This window comes from Oncorhynchus clarkii, chromosome 31, assembly GCF_045791955.1.
Source record: "Oncorhynchus clarkii lewisi isolate Uvic-CL-2024 chromosome 31, UVic_Ocla_1.0, whole genome shotgun sequence".
NCBI classification, from domain to species: Eukaryota; Metazoa; Chordata; class Actinopteri; order Salmoniformes; family Salmonidae; genus Oncorhynchus; species Oncorhynchus clarkii.
The window spans coordinates 12,936,791-12,956,382 of NC_092177.1; the positions used below are offsets into that span (position 1 = coordinate 12,936,791).

Genomic DNA, 19,592 nt, shown 5'->3' on the forward strand with positions numbered 1-19,592 from the left:
ACTGTATATGTTTGTGTGCATGTCTGGCACTATTACATGTATTTGTGTGTTCTTGTTTGTGTTTATTTGATTGAGAGTGTGTGTATATGCATGTGTACAAACACCTGCACGGCATCAGCCTCTGACAAACCAGCATTAGTTGTAAAAACACTGTCCCCCAGACCAGTTCCCTGCCTCCTCCAGTTTTTATCCTTATATTGGGCAGACAGACCAGTTCCCTACCTCCTCCAGTTTTGATCCTTTATATTGGGCAGACAGACCAGTTCCCTGCCTCCTCCAGTTTTGATCCTTTATTTTGGGCAGACAGACCAGTTCCCTACCTCCTCCTGCTACCACCTGCCTCCTCCAGTTTTGATCCTTTATATTGGGCAGACAGACCAGTTCCCTACCTCCTCCCGCTACCACCTGCCTCCTCCAGTTTTGATCCTTTCTATTGGGCAGACAGACCAGTTCCCTACCTCCTCCCGCTACCACTTGCCCCCTCCAGTTTTGATCCTTTATATTGGGCAGACAGACCAGTTCCCTACCTCCTCCCGCTACCACCTGCCTCCTCCAGTTTTGATCCTTTATATTGGGCAGACAGACCAGTTCCATACCTCCTCCCGCTACCACCTGACTCCTCCAGTTTTGATCCTTTATATTGGGCAGACAGACCAGTTCCCTGCCTCCTCCCGCTACCACCTGCCTCCTCCAGTTTTGGGGTAATGCTATAATCAATTGGTTGTACTCTTGGATCTTCCTTTGTTCTTCCTTTGTAATTTGGCCTTCGCACTGATCTTTCTGTGCATTTGTTCATTTTGTATTTTTTATACTGTAGTATTTCGAAATAATTCCTTACCGTAATCTTCATTCAGTGGGAGAGGATGAGACGGAAAAGAGAACATCTGCCTAAAATAATTACCTTCCTCTTTTAAAATGTCATTCAGAGTATCATAGATGACTCCGAGTTTCTGCAAATTGTTTTTGTTAGTATTCCCGTATTGGAGATTCAGGAAGAATTTTGTGCATTTTTCTCCATATTCCATCCAGTTTGCTTTATTTTTGTAATAGATTACATTAGATCATTCTTGAATAAGTTCCTCAAGTTCTTTTTGTTTTTCCTCTAACTTATTTTGCATCTCTGTAGTATCGTTTTTATTGCTATCTACCTGTACTAATAGTTCATGGATTTCCCTTGTTAATCTTGTCTCTAGCCAGAAACGTTGTTTTATTATTGATGAATATTGAACTGAATGACCTCTGAAGGTACATTTTAAGGTCTCCCAAACAATAAGGGGATTTGCTGAATCTATATTATACTGGAATAATTCAGTTATAAATTATTTTGTTTTAGTTCAAAATAAATTGTCCTCCAGTAAACTGTGATTACATTTCCAATATCCCCGTCCACATGGAAATCCATAAGTTATGTGAATGTCAATTAGATGATGATCCGATCGTATTGTCTCCTATTCAAACTTTTAAAATCTTTGATGCAAGCGAGAAAGAGACAAGAAAGTATTCAAGACGACCAGCTTGATTAAGTCTCCTCCATGTATATCTCACTAGGTCGGGGTTTTTTAGTCTCCAAATATCCACTATTTCTAATGTGTCCATAATATTTGTGATTTCCTTAAGGGCACGGTGATGATAGTTTGTAGAGTGATTTCCTTAAGGGCACGGTGATGATAGTTTGTAGAGTGATTTCCTTAAGGGCACGGTGATGATAGTTTGTAGAGTGATTTCCTTAAGGGCACGGTGATGATAGTTTGTAGAGTGATTTCCTTAAGGGCACGGTGATGATAGTTTGTAAAGTGATTTCCTTAAGGGCACGGTGATGATAGTTTGTAGAGTGATTTCCTTAAGGGCACGGTGATGATAGTTTGTAGAGTGATTCCTTAAGGGCACGGTGATGATAGTTTGTAGAGTGATTACCTTAAGGGCACGGTGATGATAGTTTGTAGAGTGATTTCCTTAAGAGCACGGTGATGATAGTTTGTAGAGTGATTACCTTAAGGGCACGGTGATGATAGTTTGTAGAGTGATTACCTTAAGGGCACGGTGATGATAGTTTGTAGAGTGATTACCTTAAGGGCACGGTGATGATAGTTTGTAGAGTGATTACCTTAAGGGCACGGTGATGATAGTTTGTAGAGTGATTACCTTAAGGGCACAGTGATGATCGTTTGTAGAGTGATTCCCTTAAGGGCACAGTGATGATAGTTTGTAGAGTGATTACCTTAAGGGCACGGTGATGATAGTTTGTAGAGTGATTACCTTAAGGGCACAGTGATGATAGTTTGTAGAGTGATTACCTTAAGGGCACGGTGATGATAGTTTGTAGAGTGATTACCTTAAGAGCACGGTGATGATAGTTGGTAGAGTGATTTCCTAACGGTCCATTGATGTACTTAACAATGTGTTATAGTCTCCTGCCATAATGATTTAATCATTTGTTGCCTGTAAGTTCAATAAATTGGTCTAAATGTTTTCAAAGAAGTATGGACCATATAGATGAATGAGTCAGTGCACCTCATGCAGTCTTGCAAAATAACTTCCATCCCTGCAACCTCACAACCCTAAGTTGGATAAATAGAGAGAAAAGCAACAGTCACCGTGATTGAGAAACCTCAAGTGTCACGCCATTGGTCTAAGCCTTCCAACCAGTTTCCTGGACATCCTGTTGTGGTTTGTCAGAGACAAAGGAAGTGTATTAGAGTAGGTATTTATATTGCATTTAACAATGAGATTAGTCCTACATTACTTCCTTTTCATTGATGCTTGATTTCAAGTTGTTATTTTCTTATCCTGAAAGTCATTAAAGATTGTGAGCACAGAGTAGTGGAAAGAACTCTAACACATCTACTGTAAGTGCAGGTCTGTACGTTTATTTTGATTTATAGTATTAAAGTCACAAAATTATCATTTCAGTTTATGTTATTGCATGTCATGTCATACTCTATAAGATAAAAAGCAACATTAATAAATAAATAATCATAAATATTACTAAATACATTTCATAACAAGTATAAAGATTGTAAAAGTGAAATTTGTGTCAAGAAATGATCTTGGCAACAAAGTTACCTTTATCATAATGGATGTTTTAGAGTGTAAATGAAGTCACCTTTGTCATAATGGATGTTTTAGAGTGTAAATGAAGTCACCTTTGTCATAATGGAGTATCAAATAAGTCACCTTTTTCATAGTGGATGTTTTAGAGTGTCAATTAAGTCACCTTTGTCATAGTGGATGTTTTAGAGTGTCAATTAAGTCACCGTTGTCATAGTGGATGTTTTAGAGTGTCAATTAAGTCACCTTTGTCATAGTGGATGTTTTAGAGTGTGAATGCCTACAAACTAGAGTGAATGAATAGGTTAATATTTGATGGCCATCAGTATGGTAAAGATATACTATTGAGACACGTTCTTCTTCTTCTTCTGCTTTTCCCGCCTCCCCCTCTTGTTTCCCTTGTTGTTTAGTCTGAAAAATCACATCATATTGTAAAACGTGTTGTTCTGCAACGTCTTCTCAGAAATTAAATTCTTGAATTGATAAACAAAGGCGCATTTTCCAATTTCAATCCACTTACTGAATGTACTGAATGGAAAACCAAAATGAACCTAACCCTGGTAGTGTAGATGTAGCTCAATGTCTCCGTAATGAAACAGCAGGGTTTTTAACCCTCTACTCGGGTAGCTGTTTCACTATTTTGTTGTAGCCCTGAACTAGCACACCTGATTCAGTACTATTCAAGGGCTTGATGATTGGTTGACAGATTTAATCAGGTGTGTTAACTCTTCAATAGTTCAACTACATGGAACAGCTGGGGGTCCTCGAGGAGAGGTTCTGCTGAATACAGTAGACCAGAGAGTGTGGTACTGACCTGTACTCTGTCCAGTCGCTCCAGGGGGAGTCACAGAGGGCATCCTGGGCCCTGACACACACCGTCACCTTGGCCTTGACTGACCACTGGCTGCTCTCTGTGGTGTGAACCTGGGGGAACACAGAGGTTAAATTCATTAAGCACCAAATGGAGGAAAATGGCCTGACGCAGGGACTACATGAACTTGTCCAATAAGAAATGCTCCTTTTCGTTGCAAAACGTTTTGCTAAGGTGTGCTCTAATGAATTGAACCAGGGACCAGAGTGACCACGTCTATTAGTTGAAGTGTATGAGCCTATTAATACACGGGCTGGATCTCTTGGTGCAATGGCCCTCAAAAAGCTCCGGAGACAAGGGTTAGTAGGATGTACAGTATGTAGACAGTAGTCCTCACCTCTGTGTAGGGAGAATCACACGTGCACCCATTCTTGCACTTTCTGCCTTCGATCTCTTTGACCTGGAAGGAGAGGGGGAAGTAGGAGATGGGTCTGTTCCAGGAGACAGGATAGCTCCACTCTATAGTACTGCTGTTCACCTTCTTAATGGATACATTGTCTGGCTTCACTGGAGAGAGGGAGAGAGAGCATGTGCGCGAGTGAGAGAGAGAGAGAGAGAGAGGGAGGGTGAGGGAAGGAAGGAGAGGGAGAGAGGTGGGATAGATAATATTACCATTACTTCTACTAACACTGCACTATCAAACTAACTTTCAGTAGCATGTAAACCAACAAACTCTCAGCATTTAATCTTCTGATAGGCCTACGTATATGTGCAATATATTTGTATACTGATAAAAAATATGAACGCAACATGCAACAATTTCCAAGATTTTGCTGAGTAACAATTCATATAAGGAAATCAGTCAATTGAAATAAATGTATTAGGCCCTAATCACAATCCAGGCCCATCCACGTGGTCTGCAGTTGTGAGGTAGGTTTGACGTACTGCCAAATTCTCTACTACGACGGTGGAGGCAGCTAGACAAATGAACATTACATTTTCTGGCAAGAGCGCTTGTGGACATTCCGGCAGGCAGCATGCCAATTGCACACTTCCTCAAAACCTGAGACATCTGTGGCGTTGTGTTGTGTGAAAAAACAGCATATTTTAGAGTGGCCTTATATAGTCCCCAGCACAAGGTGCACCTGTGTAATGCTCATGCTGTTTAATAAGCTTCCTGATATGCCACACCTGTCAGGTGGATGGATTATTTTGGCGAAGGACAAATGCTCACCAGTAGGGATGTAAACAAATTTGTGAACAGAATTTGAGAGAAATACGTTTTTTGTGCATCTGGAAAATTTCAGGGATTTTTACACTTCACATGTTGCGTTTATATTTTTATTCAGTGTATATAGAGGCGGTGACGAAGACTTTAGTAGTGCGTCTCTGCACTAGTGCTCTACAAACTCCTGCCATTTTAGAGAGCTTTGTTTCTGCATTCTAAATGTTTGCTACGGGATAAACAGGTTTACCAGCTCCAAAGCTTTTTATTTTCAGAGACCACTTACATTGTGAAGTTTGTAAATATAATTGTTTTATTAGTTGGTAAATATAGTGAAGTGCACACCTAGACCATTATTGTCACCTTTAAGTAGCCTAAAATACAACTTGTGCACCTGATCCTGCCAGCCTCTTGCAGCATGTCTGCCCTTATGACTGTAACAAGGACCCCTTTTAACACTCACCTATGTCTGATAAGTAGAAGTGTTGTGTGTGTGTGTCTCTCTCTCTGTGTGTGTCCTCACCTATGTCTGATAAGTAGAAGTGTTGTGTGTGTGTGTCTCTCTCTCTGTGTGTGTCCTCACCTATGTCTGATAAGTAGAAGTGTGTGTGTGTGTGTGTGTGTGTGTGTGTGTGTCTCTCTGTGTGTGTGTGTGTGTGTGTGTGTGTGTGTGTGTGTGTGTGTGTGTGTGTGTGTGTGTGTGTGCGCGTGTGTGTGTCTCTCTCTCTGTGTGTGTGTGTGTGTGTGTGTGTGTGTGTGTGTGTGTGTGTGTGTGTGCGTGTCCTCACCTATCTCTGATATGTAGAAGCATTTGGAGTATTCCTCCAGCAGGTAGTTAGTCCTCATGTAGATGGTCAGGGTGATCCGGTCAGTCTCCTCAGCATAGGGACAATACTGTCTGTCCACACAGGACACCCCCAGTCCACTACTGTTCACAGAACACATGATGTCACTCTGGCCAGACGAAGAGGAACATGTCCACTGGCGTCCACTGGCGTCCACAGAACAGCTGATGTTCTCCGCATCAGACAGGCCACTATAGAAAAGCCAAGAAATGGATGAATAAAAGTAGAGTAACATTGCAGTTGTCCATTCAGTAATATTTGACATTGCAGTTGTCCATTCAGTAATATTTTACATTGCAGTAGTCCATTCAGTAATATTTCATTTGAAGTCAAGTCAATACTGTAAGTTATTATGCACAGGTTATAGTCTATATAGCACTATAGCACTATACAATAGTCACATGTTATAGACTATACAGCACTATAGCACTATACAATAGTCACATGTTATAGGCTATACAGCACTATAGCACTATACAATAGTCACATGTTATAGACTATACAGCACTATAGCACTATACAATAGTCACATGTTATAGGCTATACAGCACTATAGCACTATACAATAGTCACATGTTATAGACTATACAGCACTATAGCACTATACAATAGTCACATGTTATAGACTATAACAGCACTATAGCACTATACAATAGAGTCACATGTTATAGTCTATACAGCACTATAGCACTATACAACAGTCAGACCCATAGAATGTTTACACTCTTAGAAAAAAGGGTTCCAAACGGGTTCTGTGAGGAGGAAGAGGGTTCTACCAAGAACCACTTCAATCAGAAGAACCCTTTTTGGAAGACAGGAGTTCTTTGTAAGACAAAGTGTTCTACCTAGACCATTTAACATCCTAAGAACCATTTTTGTAAGAAAGGATTTCTTGATGATTCTTCAGAAGGCAAGAATGATTCTACATAGAACCATATATAATATTTCCCAGCATGCTCTCTTACAGGGAGAGAATTATTAATATTTTGTTGTATTTGACACCCTTTTCTCCTCAATTTCGATCTTGTCTCATCGCCGCAAGTCCCCAACGGGCTCGGGAGGTGACAGTCGAGTCATGCGTCCTCCGAAACATGAAGCATCAAACCAAGCTTCCTAACAGCCACCCGCTTAACCCGGAAGCTGCACCAATGTGTCGGAGGAAACACAGTTCAACTGACGACCGAGGTCGGGTTGCAGGCGCCCGGCCCGCCACAAGGAGTCGCTACAGCGCGATGAGCCAAAGACAACCCCCCTCCCCCCGGCCAAACTCTCCCCTAACCCGGACGACGCTGGGCTGATTGTGCACCGCTTTATGTGACTCCCGATCACGGCCGGCCGTGTTACAGCCCGGGATCAAACGTGGGTCTGTGGTGACGCCTCTAGCTCTGCGATGCAGTGCCTTAGACCGCTGCGCCACTCAGGGGGCTGCAGGGAGATTTACTTAATTGTTTGTTTTACTGATATATCTGTGTTTTTGCATGTTCTATACATTGATTGATTGATTAATTTTATGCTACATAAAGATAAATAACATACAGTTTTATAAACGTATCCAATCTGTTAGTTATTGGATTTATTGCACCTGTTACTGAGATGGTTGTTCCAGTATAGATGATTGAGCTAGACTCAGAATTCAATCTTCTCTACCCTGGCAGTTATTCTGAATGCAGGTAGCAAGTGATAACATATTCCACTTGTTGGATATTCTAGCTCTGGCTGGATTTCAATAAGAGTTTAAAGTCAATAAGACTTTGCAAGCCAGCATAATGTGATTTGCAGTCCTGATGTGGCCTGTGAACCAGGAGCTTCCAAACACCACTTTGTTAGGCTATAACTAGGCGATCAAAGACAGGCCTTATGATATATGTAATTTAATAATAAAATTATAAAGGCTGGTGGAACCATTCATAAAGGGTTCTAGGAAGAACCCTTCATAGATAAAAGGGTTATCGGTAGAACACATTACAGAAGGTTCTTGGCAGAACCCTTCAGAGGGTTCTAGGTAGAACCATGGTATATTATACAGGGGGTTCTCTACATAGAGGGTTTTAGATAGAAACCTCTGCAAAGGGTTCTATCCAGAACCAAAAATGGTTCAAATGGAAGAACCCTGCATGGTTCTACTTCTACTTTCCAATAGTGTAGTAGTAATACATAGAAAAGGTTGGTGGTGATAGTACCGTGCCACTTTGACAAACATAACAGTCCCAAAACGTGTAGGGGTGAATTTCCAGGAGCAGTGGAACTCTCCTTGGTAGTTCCGTGTTGAACATTTCATAAAGCCTTAGAACAGAAACAAACAAACAGAAGAGAGACAGAAGATGTCATGTTAGAATTGGATAATGAATAGGAAAAACAATATTTTACTTGATTTCGGATGACAGACAGACATCCTGTATACCTGTTCTGGTGGATCCTTCTAGAATGCGTTTCTCTTCGTCCAGGTGTTTGACCAGCACCGTAGTATTCTTCAGGAGGGTTCTATCCAGGCTGTGACATGTAAAGATCCCCCCTCCAGTTCTCTCTTCCAGGTTGACAAGGAAGCTGTTCCCCTTCTTCTTCTCCTCTTCATCCATCATCCATATGATCTCCTCATCCTCCTCTCCATCTCTCCGCCACACCCAGTCATTGTCTCTCCTCCAACCCTCCTCCTCTCGGTTGAAGGAACCCAGGCAGGTTAGAGGATGCTGAACCAGTGAGCCGTCTACGTTCACCACAACAACTGGTGACAACACACACATCAATCAACACCAACATATAGAGTCAGGTCAAACATTATTGCCACGCTTGATAAAGATGAGCAAAAAATACTGTTTAAAATATATCATAAAAATACTGTATAAAATATATCATAAAAATACTGAACTATATTGTATGCTCAAATTATTTTGAGAATCATATTATTTTATACTAATACAATTGCTCAGAGATCTTGTGTAACAAGCATCATTTTTTTTATTTTTAAGATTGTTAAAAATGATTGGGAACCCTGTTGTCAATACTTTTCAATACCTCCCCTTTCAAGGATAATGGCACTGAGCCTCTTTCTAAATTGACCACAAAATCAAGACTTTGCAATGGCCTTCTCAGTCTTCTGACTTGAACCCCATCAGAAACCTGTGGTTTGAATTGAAGAGGCCAGCCCATAAGAGCAGACAAAGGATATCAAGGATCTGGACAGGTTCTGTATGGAGGAATGGAAAGGTCTAGTATCCTTTCTAATGTGTTTTCCAATCTCAAAACATTTTAGAAAAAAGCTCAGTGCCCGTTAGTTATCCTGTTAAAAACACGGGTGCCAATAATTTTGATCAATAGCTTTTTGAGAGAAAAAAATCATATTTGTTGAACAAAATCTCTTTCTCTGACTAATTGTATAAAATAATATAATTATTCCATCTGTTTGAGCGTACAAGATACAGTAGTTCAGCATTTGTATTATGTATTTTATACAATATTTTTTGCTCAACTTTTTCAAGGGTGCCAATAATTTGGGATCTGACTGTAGCTCATCAACACAAACATATAAAGGTCCTCAACTGTATATAGCCTTATAATGAACTGACATACACATAGCTTTACACTCCGGACTGGGAAAACAAAAATAGAACTACAGTAAGTTATCTTTATAGACAGTGCCTTTAGAAGTATTAATTACCCCTTGACTTTTTCCACATTTTGTTGTGTTACAGTCTGAATTTAAAACGGATTAAATTGAGATTTTGTGTAACTGGCCTACACACAATACCCTATAATATAAAAGTAGAATTTTGTTTTTAGAACATTTTACAACTTAATTCAAATGTAAAAGCTGAAATGTCTTGGGTCAGTAAGTATTCAATCCCTTTGTTATGGCAAGCCTAAATAAAGAAACGGAAGTGAGCTAAGTACAGGCAAAATACTAGCGGAAAACCTGATTCATTCTGCTTTTCAAAAGACACTGGGTGACAAATTGACCTTTCAGCAGGAGTTGCTTACCAAGATTATATAGAATGTTCCTGAGTGGCCTAGTTACAGTTTTGAATTAAATCGGCTTGAAAATCTATGGAAAGACTTGAAAATGGCTGTCTAACAGTGATCAACAACCAACTTGACAGAGCTTGAAGAATTCTTTAAAGGATAATGTGCAAATATTGTACAATCCAGGTGTGCAAAACTCTTAGAGACTTACACAGAAAAATTCACATTTGTAATCCTTTCCAAAGGTGATTATAACAAGTATTGACTCAAGGTGTGAATACTTATGTATAATATGTGGTATTGTGTGTGGAATCAGTCAAGGGGTATGAATACTTTCTGAAAGCACTATACCAGAGTGGAAACACATATACGTTGCTTAATAATGAGATGACAACATACTGACAAGTGTACAGGCAGACATTATTGTGACAAACTGTACTGATCTAACAGATGACAGTAATATACATGTACTGATCAGAGATGATGATTTCCTACCATTGGGTAGAAGATTCCAGCTGCTCTGAGTGAACTTGGGGCGTTGGCTTTGTGCCTGGTGTAGGATTAGAATGCCTAGTAAAGTAGGCAGGATGCTTAGTAAAGTAAACCTCATCTACGTGGGAGACAGAGTATGAGGCAGGGAGAGAGAGAGAATCATGTTTAGTCAAATCACTTTAAATATAAAAATCTAAGATTCTACCCATGCAAGTGTTCATAATGAATAGAATATGATGTACAAAATGAATAATTGATCTGCATAATAAATTCATAGGCCAACAAGTTAATTTAAACGTAAATTGTTCATACCTTTAGACAGCAATCAAACATCTTCTGATCAACACGTCCTCTGAATAACGCTGAAGTCTAAACAGTGGCTTTTTAATATGTGTCAATGACGATGACATTTAGCATCCAATAGAATTCCCCCGTTGAGAAAAGTACAGACAGACAGAACGAGGAACTCAACCACTTTCTAATCGAACCTAAATAAGGCATGGTCATAGAGGACTGTTCAGGCATGGCCTAGCTTTATTTTTCTTACTTCCATATGCTGCGTACACATCCCAAGACTTTCATGTATTCTTTGAAAGGTTTTTATTAGTTGCCAACAGTATTTCTTAGTATAATCTGGATCTTGTAGCCTCAACCATCCCCTTTCAAAATCAATCTCTTCACTTTGATTGCAGTTATTATCCTTCTTATCCATAACGTTATAAATGTAAGCATGGTATGTAATTGCACAGTAAACGGCAGTGAAATGAAAATGGTTTCATATAAGCCTTTACTAGTTTTATGTTACTATTCTGTAATACTTGGGCAATGGGCTACAGATGATGTGACCGAGTAGGGACTGAGGAAGTGATGTAACGCAGGTGAGCGAGAAACACGTCTTTTACTTTCACTTCCTTTGAGACGTGTTTGTCTGTGATGATGGACCTTTGCAGGTATGTGAAAGGTAGTGAGGTAATGAGGTAATGTAGCTAACATTGGAATTCCCTGACAGTGTGCAGTACAGTTTTAGACCTACGAATTAGTCAAGTGAATTGCTGTCTTTTCAGTGTAGTGACATAAATGCACCGGTTTTATGGAAAAGATTGGTAAGTTGTCATATACTGTCAACATAGTATGTAATGATCACTCAATTAAAACGCTAATAAATTAGTTAGAATGTAGAATCTGTAATAGAACACTCAATTCCATGGTGAACCATTGTGATGTCAGTGTCAGGTAGAGCTGAGAAGGACAGCCGTTCTGCACTGGTCAGTCAGTGTCAGGTAGAGCTGAGAAGGACAGCAGTTCTACAGTGGTCAGTCAGTGTCAGGTAGAGCTGAGAAGGACAGCAGTTCTATAGTGGTCAGTCAGTGTCAGGTAGAGCTGAGTAGGACAGCAGTTCTGCAGGGGTCAGTCAGTGTCAGGTAGAGCTGAGAAGGACAGCAGTTCTGCAGGGGTCAGTCAGTGTCAGGTAGAGCTGAGAAGGACAGCAGTTCTGCAGTGGTCAGTCAGTGTCAGGTAGAGCTGAGAAGGACAGCAGTTCTGCAGTGGTCAGTCAGTGTCAGGTAGAGCTGAGAAGGACAGCAGTTCTGCAGTGGTCAGTCAGTGTCAGGTAGAGCCTAGAAGGACAGCAGTTCTGCAGTGGTCAGTCAGTGTCAGGTAGAGCTGAGAAGGACAGCAGTTCTGCAGTGGTCAGTCAGTGTCAGGTAGAGCCTAGAAGGACAGCAGTTCTGCAGTGGTGAGTCAGTGTCAGGTAGAGCTGAGTAGGACAGCAGTTCTGCAGGGGTCAGTCAGTGTCAGGTAGAGCTGAGAAGGACAGCAGTTCTGCAGTGGTCAGTCAGTGTCAGGTAGAGCTGAGTAGGGGTCAGTCAGTGTCAGGTAGAGCTGAGAAGGACAGCAGTTCTACAGTGGTCAGTCAGTGTCAGGTAGAGCTGAGTAGGGGTCAGTCAGTGTCAGGTAGAGCTGAGTAGGACAGCAGTTCTACAGTGGTCAGTCAGTGTCAGGTAGAGCTGAGAAGGGGTCAGTCAGTGTCAGGTAGAGCTGAGAAGGACAGCAGTTCTACAGTGGTCAGTCAGTGTCAGGTAGAGCTGAGGAGGACAGCAGTTCTACAGTGGTCAGTCAGTGTCAGGTAGAGCTGAGAAGGACAGCAGTTCTACAGTGGTCAGTCAGTGTCAGGTAGAGCTGAGTAGGACAGCAGTTCTACAGTGGTCAGTCAGTGTCAGGTAGAGCTGAGAAGGACAGCAGTTCTACAGTGGTCAGTCAGTGTCAGGTAGAGCTGAGAAGGACAGCAGTTCTACAGTGGTCAGTCAGTGTCAGGTAGAGCTGAGTAGGACAGCAGTTCTACAGTGGTCAGTCAGTGTCAGGTAGAGCTGAGTAGGGGTCAGTCAGTGTCAGGTAGAGCTGAGTAGGGGTCAGTCAGTGTCAGGTAGAGCTGAGTAGGGGTCAGTCAGTGTCAGGTAGAGCTGAGTAGGGGTCAGTCAGTGTCAGGTAGAGCTGAGTAGGGGTCAGTCAGTGTCAGGTAGAGCTGAGTAGTGGTCAGTCAGTGTCAGGTAGAGCTGAGTAGGGGTCAGTCAGTGTCAGGTAGAGCTGAGTAGGGGTCAGTCAGTGTCAGGTAGAGCTGAGTAGGGGTCAGTCAGTGTCAGGTAGAGCTGAGTAGTGGTCAGTCAGTATCAGGTAGAGCTAAGTAGTGGTCAGTCAGTGTCAGGTAGAGCTGAGTAGGGGTCAGTCAGTGTCAGGTAGAGCTGAGTAGTGGTCAGTCAGTGTCCGGTTAGAGCTGAGTAGTGGTCAGTCAGTGTCAGGTAGAGCTGAGTAGGGGTCAGTCAGTGTCAGGTAGAGCTGAGTAGGGGTCAGTCAGTGTCAGGTAGAGCTGAGTGGGGGTCAGTCAGTGTCAGGTAGAGCTGAGTAGGGGTCAGTCAGTGTCAGGTAGAGCTGAGTAGGGGTCAGTCAGTGAGCCAAAATGAAGCTAAAGAAAGGAGCTGTTTTACAGTTTTTTTCAATTGCTAAAAAGCATTGGTCAACTGAAGCCACTTTTTCAAAACCCTTCATACAGTCTGCATTACCAACATGCATCTTGGCCAAACAGTTCATCTCACCTCCAAAACTCACTCAAACCACCAAAAACACTTCACACAGTCTGCATTACCAACATGCATCTTGGCCAAACAGTTCATCTCACCTCCAAAACTCACTCAAACCACCAAAACACTTCATACAGTCTGCATTACCAACATGCATCTTGGCCAAACAGTTCATCTCACCTCCAAAACTCACTCAAACCACCAAAAACCCTTCACACATGTTTCAAAATAAGCTTGTTTGACCATAACACGGGCCACAAATCTCACTCAGAAAGCATACATTGTCTCTCATAACACACTGACCTAAAAAACACTATCAGGGAGCAGTACATAAATTATGAACTAAATAAATCAGTATTTCATTATAGAAAAATAATAACAACTTTTCACTTTATTGACTGTACTAAAGTATATGTAACAAGAATGAACCAGAACTGCAGCAATTTGCTTCAATAGGATTTTTCTAAATCTTTGCATATAGTAATTTACTTGTGAAAAATAAAAAGTTGCAACAAAAAGATCATTCCTGAAATTCCAGGGCTGCAATAAAAATTACAACAAAACCATCGACAACATGTGTAGTATAACACTCATACTGTACAGTACTGTGAGGGTTCTAGTTCTCCTCAACATGTATAGTATAACACTCATACTGTACAGTACTGTGAGGGTTCTAGTTCTCCTCAACATGTGTAGTATAACACTCATACTGTACAGTACTGTGAGGGTTCTAGTTCTCCTCAACATGTATAGTATAACACTCATACTGTACAGTACTGTGAGGGCTCTAGTTCTCATCAACATGTATAGTATAACACTCATACTGTACAGTACTGTGAGGGTTATAGTTCTCATCAACATGTATAATATAACACTCATACTGTACAGTACTGTGAGGGTTCTAGTTCTCATCAACATGTGTAGTATAACACTCATACTGTACAGTACTGTGAGGGTTATAGTTCTCATCAACATGTATAATATAACACTCATACTGTACAGTACTGTGAGGGTTATAGTTCTCATCAACATGTATAATATAACACTCATACTGTACAGTACTGTGAGGGTTATAGTTCTCATCAACATGTATAATATAACACTCATACTGTACAGTACTGTGAGGGTTCTAGTTCTCATCAACATGTGTAGTATAATCACTCATACTGTACAGTACTGTGAGGGTTCTAGTTCTCATCAACATGTATAATATAACACTCATACTGTACAGTACTGTGAGGGTTATAGTTCTCATCAACATGTATCATATAACACTCATACTGTACAGTACTGTGAGGATTCTAGTTCTCATCAACATGTATAATATAACACTCATACTGTACAGTACTGTGAGGGTTATAGTTCTCATCAACATGTATAGTATAACACTCATACTGTACAGTACTGTGAGGGTTATAGTTCTCATCAACATGTATAATATAACACTCATACTGTACAGTACTGTGAGGGTTCTAGTTCTCATCAACATGTATAATATAACACTCATACTGTACAGTACTGTGAGGATTCTAGTTCTCATCAACATGTGTAGTATAACACTCATACTGTACAGTACTGTGAGGGCTCTAGTTCTCATCAACATGTATAGTATAACACTCATACTGTACAGTACTGTGAGGGCTCTAGTTCTCATCAACATGTATAGTATAACACTCATACTGTACAGTACTGTGAGGGTTCTAGTTCTCATCAACATGTATAATATAACACTCATACTGTACAGTACTGTGAGGGTTCTAGTTCTCATCAACATGTGTAGTATAACACTCATACTGTACAGTACTGTGAGGGTTATAGTTCTCATCAACATGTATAATATAACACTCATACTGTACAGTACTGTGAGGGTTCTAGTTCTCATCAACATGTGTAGTATAACACTCATACTGTACAGTACTGTGAGGGTTCTAGTTCTCATCAACATGTGTAGTATAACACTCATACTGTACAGTACTGTGAGGGTTCTAGTTCTCATCAACATGTGTAGTATAACACTCATACTGTACAGTACTGTGAGGGTTATAGTTCTCATCAACATGTATAATATAACACTCATACTGTACAGTACTGTGAGGGTTCTAGTTCTCATCAACATGTATAATATAACACTCATACTGTACAGTACTGTGAGGGTTATAGTTCTCATCAACATGTATAATATAACACTCATACTGTACAGTACTGTGAGGGTTATAGTTCTCATCAACATGTATAGTATAACACTCATACTGTACAGTACTGTGAGGGTTCTAGTTCTCATCAACATGTATAGTATAACACTCATACTGTACAGTACTGTGAGGGTTATAGTTCTCATCAACATGTATAATATAACACTCATACTGTACAGTACTGTGAGGGTTATAGTTCTCATCAACATGTATAGTATAACACTCATACTGTACAGTACTGTGAGGGTTCTAGTTCTCATCAACATGTATAATATAACACTCATACTGTACAGTACTGTGAGGGTTATAGTTCTCATCAACATGTATAGTATAACACTCATACTGTACAGTACTGTGAGGGTTCTAGTTCTCATCAATATGTATAATATAATCACTCAAACTGTACAGTACTGTGAGGGTTCTAGTTCTCATCAACTCATCAACATGTATAGTATAATCACTCATACTGAACGGTACTGTGAGGGTTCTAGTTCTCTTCAACATGTGTAGTATAACACTCATACTGTGCAGTACTGTGAGGGTTCTAGTTCTCCCTCTCTCCTGCATTTATCCACACGTTCCCATCAACATCACATCTCATGTCTTCTCTGGTGATACATCTTGTTCAGTGTCTTCTGGGATGTCTAATCCAACCCTGCCACTCTTTTTCCCCCACCAACCTGTCTTCCTTGATCCAAGTTTCCAAACTAAATCATTCCCGAAGCTGTCCTTTATTTGTCTGTTTGGTAACGAGACTAAAAACAGGACACTTGGGTAGGCTTTCAGCTGAAATTGCATTCGCTGTGTTTAGAATGATTCAATATTCTGCTGAGATTTTCTTTTTGTTTCAATCTGGTTACTGCAGAAATGCACAACATTTGCCATCATTCTGTTTTGAATGTGTTTAACAGTTTTGTAAACAGTGTGTTAGCATTTGAAAACGTGCTGCAAAAATATAATTTAGCAGGTGGTGGAGTATGAATGAGAAAAGAGTTTATTGATTTCGGAGAATGTGGTCATTGAATGCATTTTGTGTGAAAGCAATGAAAAATGATTCACAGTTTGGTTCACATACACTGTTTCGCTGACTGTGTGAAGAGTTTTGACAATGTGACTTCAGTTTTAACCAACGCATGTTAGCAATTGGAAACAACTGTAAATTATCTGGACTTTGACAGTGTCTACCATCGTCTCTCCCTGCGCAACGCCTAAATACCGTCAGATTACTTCAGACTACTGGATGTCCACAACAGGAACACTTTGAATGGTAGATTGTGGATTTATGTCTAAGTATTCCCATTCGTGTACTTAGAAGTGTGTGGGTAATGTGGAGGCAGTAACATGACAAAACAGCATTGGTGAAAAGGTAGATAGGTTTGTCAGTGTATTCATAGACATCCAGGCCGTTTGTGTCCTCCTGTACGTGTCTGGGTGTAGCTCATGTTTGTTTTTAAAACATTTTCCCACAAACTTCATTAAAGATGAGTGTCGGAAGCAACAAACAGTAGTCTATTTTCCCATGTCTCTTCTTCTTGCAGACATCCAGTTCTACCACTTCATGCACCATGTGACACCATGTGACAGGAGATCATAATGACCTTTGACCTGCTAGACTGGAACGCCAGCGGAGAGATCGGCTCAGTTCTACATGTTGGTCTGCATCCTGCTCTGCAGCGAGTTAGTGTTCCTCTCTCTCCCTCTGTGTGTGTGTGTGTGTGTGTGTGTGTGTGTGTATCAGAACCATGTGGTCAGGAGAATAGAGCATGTATATCAGAACCGTTCGGTCAGGAGAATAGAGCATGTATATCAGAACCATGTGGTCAGGAGAATAGAGCATGTATATCAGAACCGTGTGGTCAGGAGAATAGAGCATGTATATCAGAACTGTTCGGTCAGGAGAATAGAGCATGTATATCAGAACCATGTGGTCAGGAGAATAGAGCATGTATATCAGAACCGTTCGGTCAGGAGAATAGAGCATGTATATCAGAACCATGTGGTCAGGAGAATAGAGCATGTATATCAGAACCATGTGGTCAGGAGAATAGAGCATGTATATCAGAACCATGTGGTCAGGAGAATAGAGCATGTATATCAGAACCGTTCGGTCAGGAGAATAGAGCTTGTATATCAGAACCATGTGGTCAGGAGAATAGAGCATGTATATCAGAACCGTTCGGTCAGGAGAATAGAGCTTGTATATCAGAACCATGTGGTCAGGAGAATAGAGCATGTATATCAGAACCGTGTGGTCAGGAGAATAGAGCATGTATATCAGAACCATGTGGTCAGGAGAATAGAGCATGTATATCAGAACAATGTGGTCAGGAGAATAGAACATGTATATCAGAACCGTGTGGTCAGGAGAATAGAGCATGTATATCAGAACCGTGTGGTCAGGAGAATAGAGCATGTATATCAGAACCGTGTGGTCAGGAGAATAGAGCATGTATATCAGAACCATGTGGTCAGGAGAATAGAGCTTGTATATCAGAACCATGTGGTCAGGAGAATAGAGCATGTATATCAGAACCGTGTGGTCAGGAGAATAGAGCATGTATATCAGAACCATGTGGTCAGGAGAATAGAGCATGTATATCAGAACCATGTGGTCAGGAGAATAGAGCTTGTATATCAGAACCGTTCGGTCAGGAGAATAGAGCATGTATATCAGAACCATGCAGTCAGGAGAATAGAACATGTATATCAGAACCATGTGGTCAGGAGAATAGAGCATGTATATCAGAACCGTTCGGTCAGGAGAATAGAGCATGTATATCAGAACCGTTCGGTCAGGAGAATAGAGCATGTATATCAGAACCATGTGGTCAGGAGAATAGAGCATGTATATCAGAACCATGTGGTCAGGAGAATAGAGCATGTATATCAGAACCATGTGGTCAGGAGAATAGAGCATGTATATCAGAACCATGTGGTCAGGAGAATAGAGCATGTATATCAGAACCATGTGGTCAGGAGAATAGAGCATGTATATCAGAACCATGTGGTCAGGAGAATAGAGCATGTATATCAGAACCGTTCGGTCAGGAGAATAGAGCATGTATATCAGAACCATGTGGTCAGGAGAATAGAGCATGTATATCAGAACCATGTGGTCAGGAGAATAGAGCATGTATATCAGAACCGTTCGGTCAGGAGAATAGAGCATGTATATCAGAACCGTTCGGTCAGGAGAATAGAGCATGTATATCAGAACCGTTCGGTCAGGAGAGTAGAGCATGTATATCAGAACCATGTGGTCAGGAGAATAGAGCATGTATATCAGAACCATGTGGTCAGGAGAATAGAGCATGTATATCAGAACCGTTCGGTCAGGAGAATAGAGCATATATATCAGAACCATGTGGTAAGGAGAATAGAGCATGTATATCAGAACCATGTGGTCAGGAGAATAGAGCATGTATATCAGAACCATGTGGTCAGGAGAATAGAGCATGTATATCAGAACCATGTGGTCAGGAGAATAGAGCATGTATATCAGAACCGTGTGGTCAGGAGAATAGAGCATGTATATCAGAACCATGTGGTCAGGAGAATAGAACATGTATATCAGAACCATGTGGTCAGGAGAATAGAGCATGTATATCAGAACCATGTGGTCAGGAGAATAGAGCATGTATATCAGAACCATGTGGTCAGGAGAATAGAGCATGTATATCAGAACCATGTGGTCAGGAGAATAGAGCATGTATATCAGAACCATGTGGTCAGGAGAATAGAGCATGTATATCAGAACCATGTGGTCAGGAGAATAGAGCATGTATATCAGAACCATGTGGTCAGGAGAATAGAGCATGTATATCAGAACCAAGTGGTCAGGAGAATAGAGCATGTATATCAGAACCATGTGGTCAGGAGAATAGAGCATATATATCAGAACCATGTGGTCAGGAGAATAGAGCATGTATATCAGAACCGTTCGGTCAG

General features: G+C 40.8%; 1 protein-coding gene across 2 annotated transcripts; it reads right to left on the bottom strand.

Annotated features, from left to right (window-relative positions):
• Positions 1–2,391: 2,391 nt before the first annotated feature.
• LOC139390717 (interleukin-12 subunit beta-like) lies at positions 2,392–10,710 on the bottom strand. Of its 2 annotated transcripts, XM_071138037.1 has the most exons (8): positions 10,691–10,710; positions 10,382–10,496; positions 8,331–8,651; positions 8,110–8,212; positions 5,873–6,120; positions 4,257–4,426; positions 3,863–3,972; positions 2,392–3,459 (listed from the first exon to the last, which is right to left on the bottom strand). In XM_071138037.1, exons 2-8 carry the CDS (start codon positions 10,494–10,496, stop codon positions 3,390–3,392), a joined length of 1,137 nt encoding a protein of 378 aa, XP_070994138.1. In that variant the 5' UTR covers positions 10,691–10,710; the 3' UTR covers positions 2,392–3,389. The 2 variants fall into 2 exon arrangements, with proteins under 2 accessions (XP_070994138.1, XP_070994137.1); XM_071138036.1 differs by having other exon boundaries at positions 3,397–3,972.
• Between the last annotated feature and the right edge of the window lie 8,882 nt (positions 10,711–19,592).

Excerpts from the sequence above, each read along its gene's own strand:
- LOC139390717 (XM_071138036.1), bottom strand. The coding sequence starts at position 10,496 with ATGAGGTTTACTTTACTAAGCATCCTGCCTACTTTACTAGGCATTCTA. Across the intron at positions 4,427-5,872 it reads CTTCTACATATCAGAGATAG|TGAAGCCAGACAATGTATCC; the intron begins GTGAGGACACGC and ends CCCTCTCTCCAG. Across the intron at positions 3,973-4,256 it reads GTGATTCTCCCTACACAGAG|GTTCACACCACAGAGAGCAG; the intron begins GTGAGGACTACT and ends GTGTTCCCCCAG.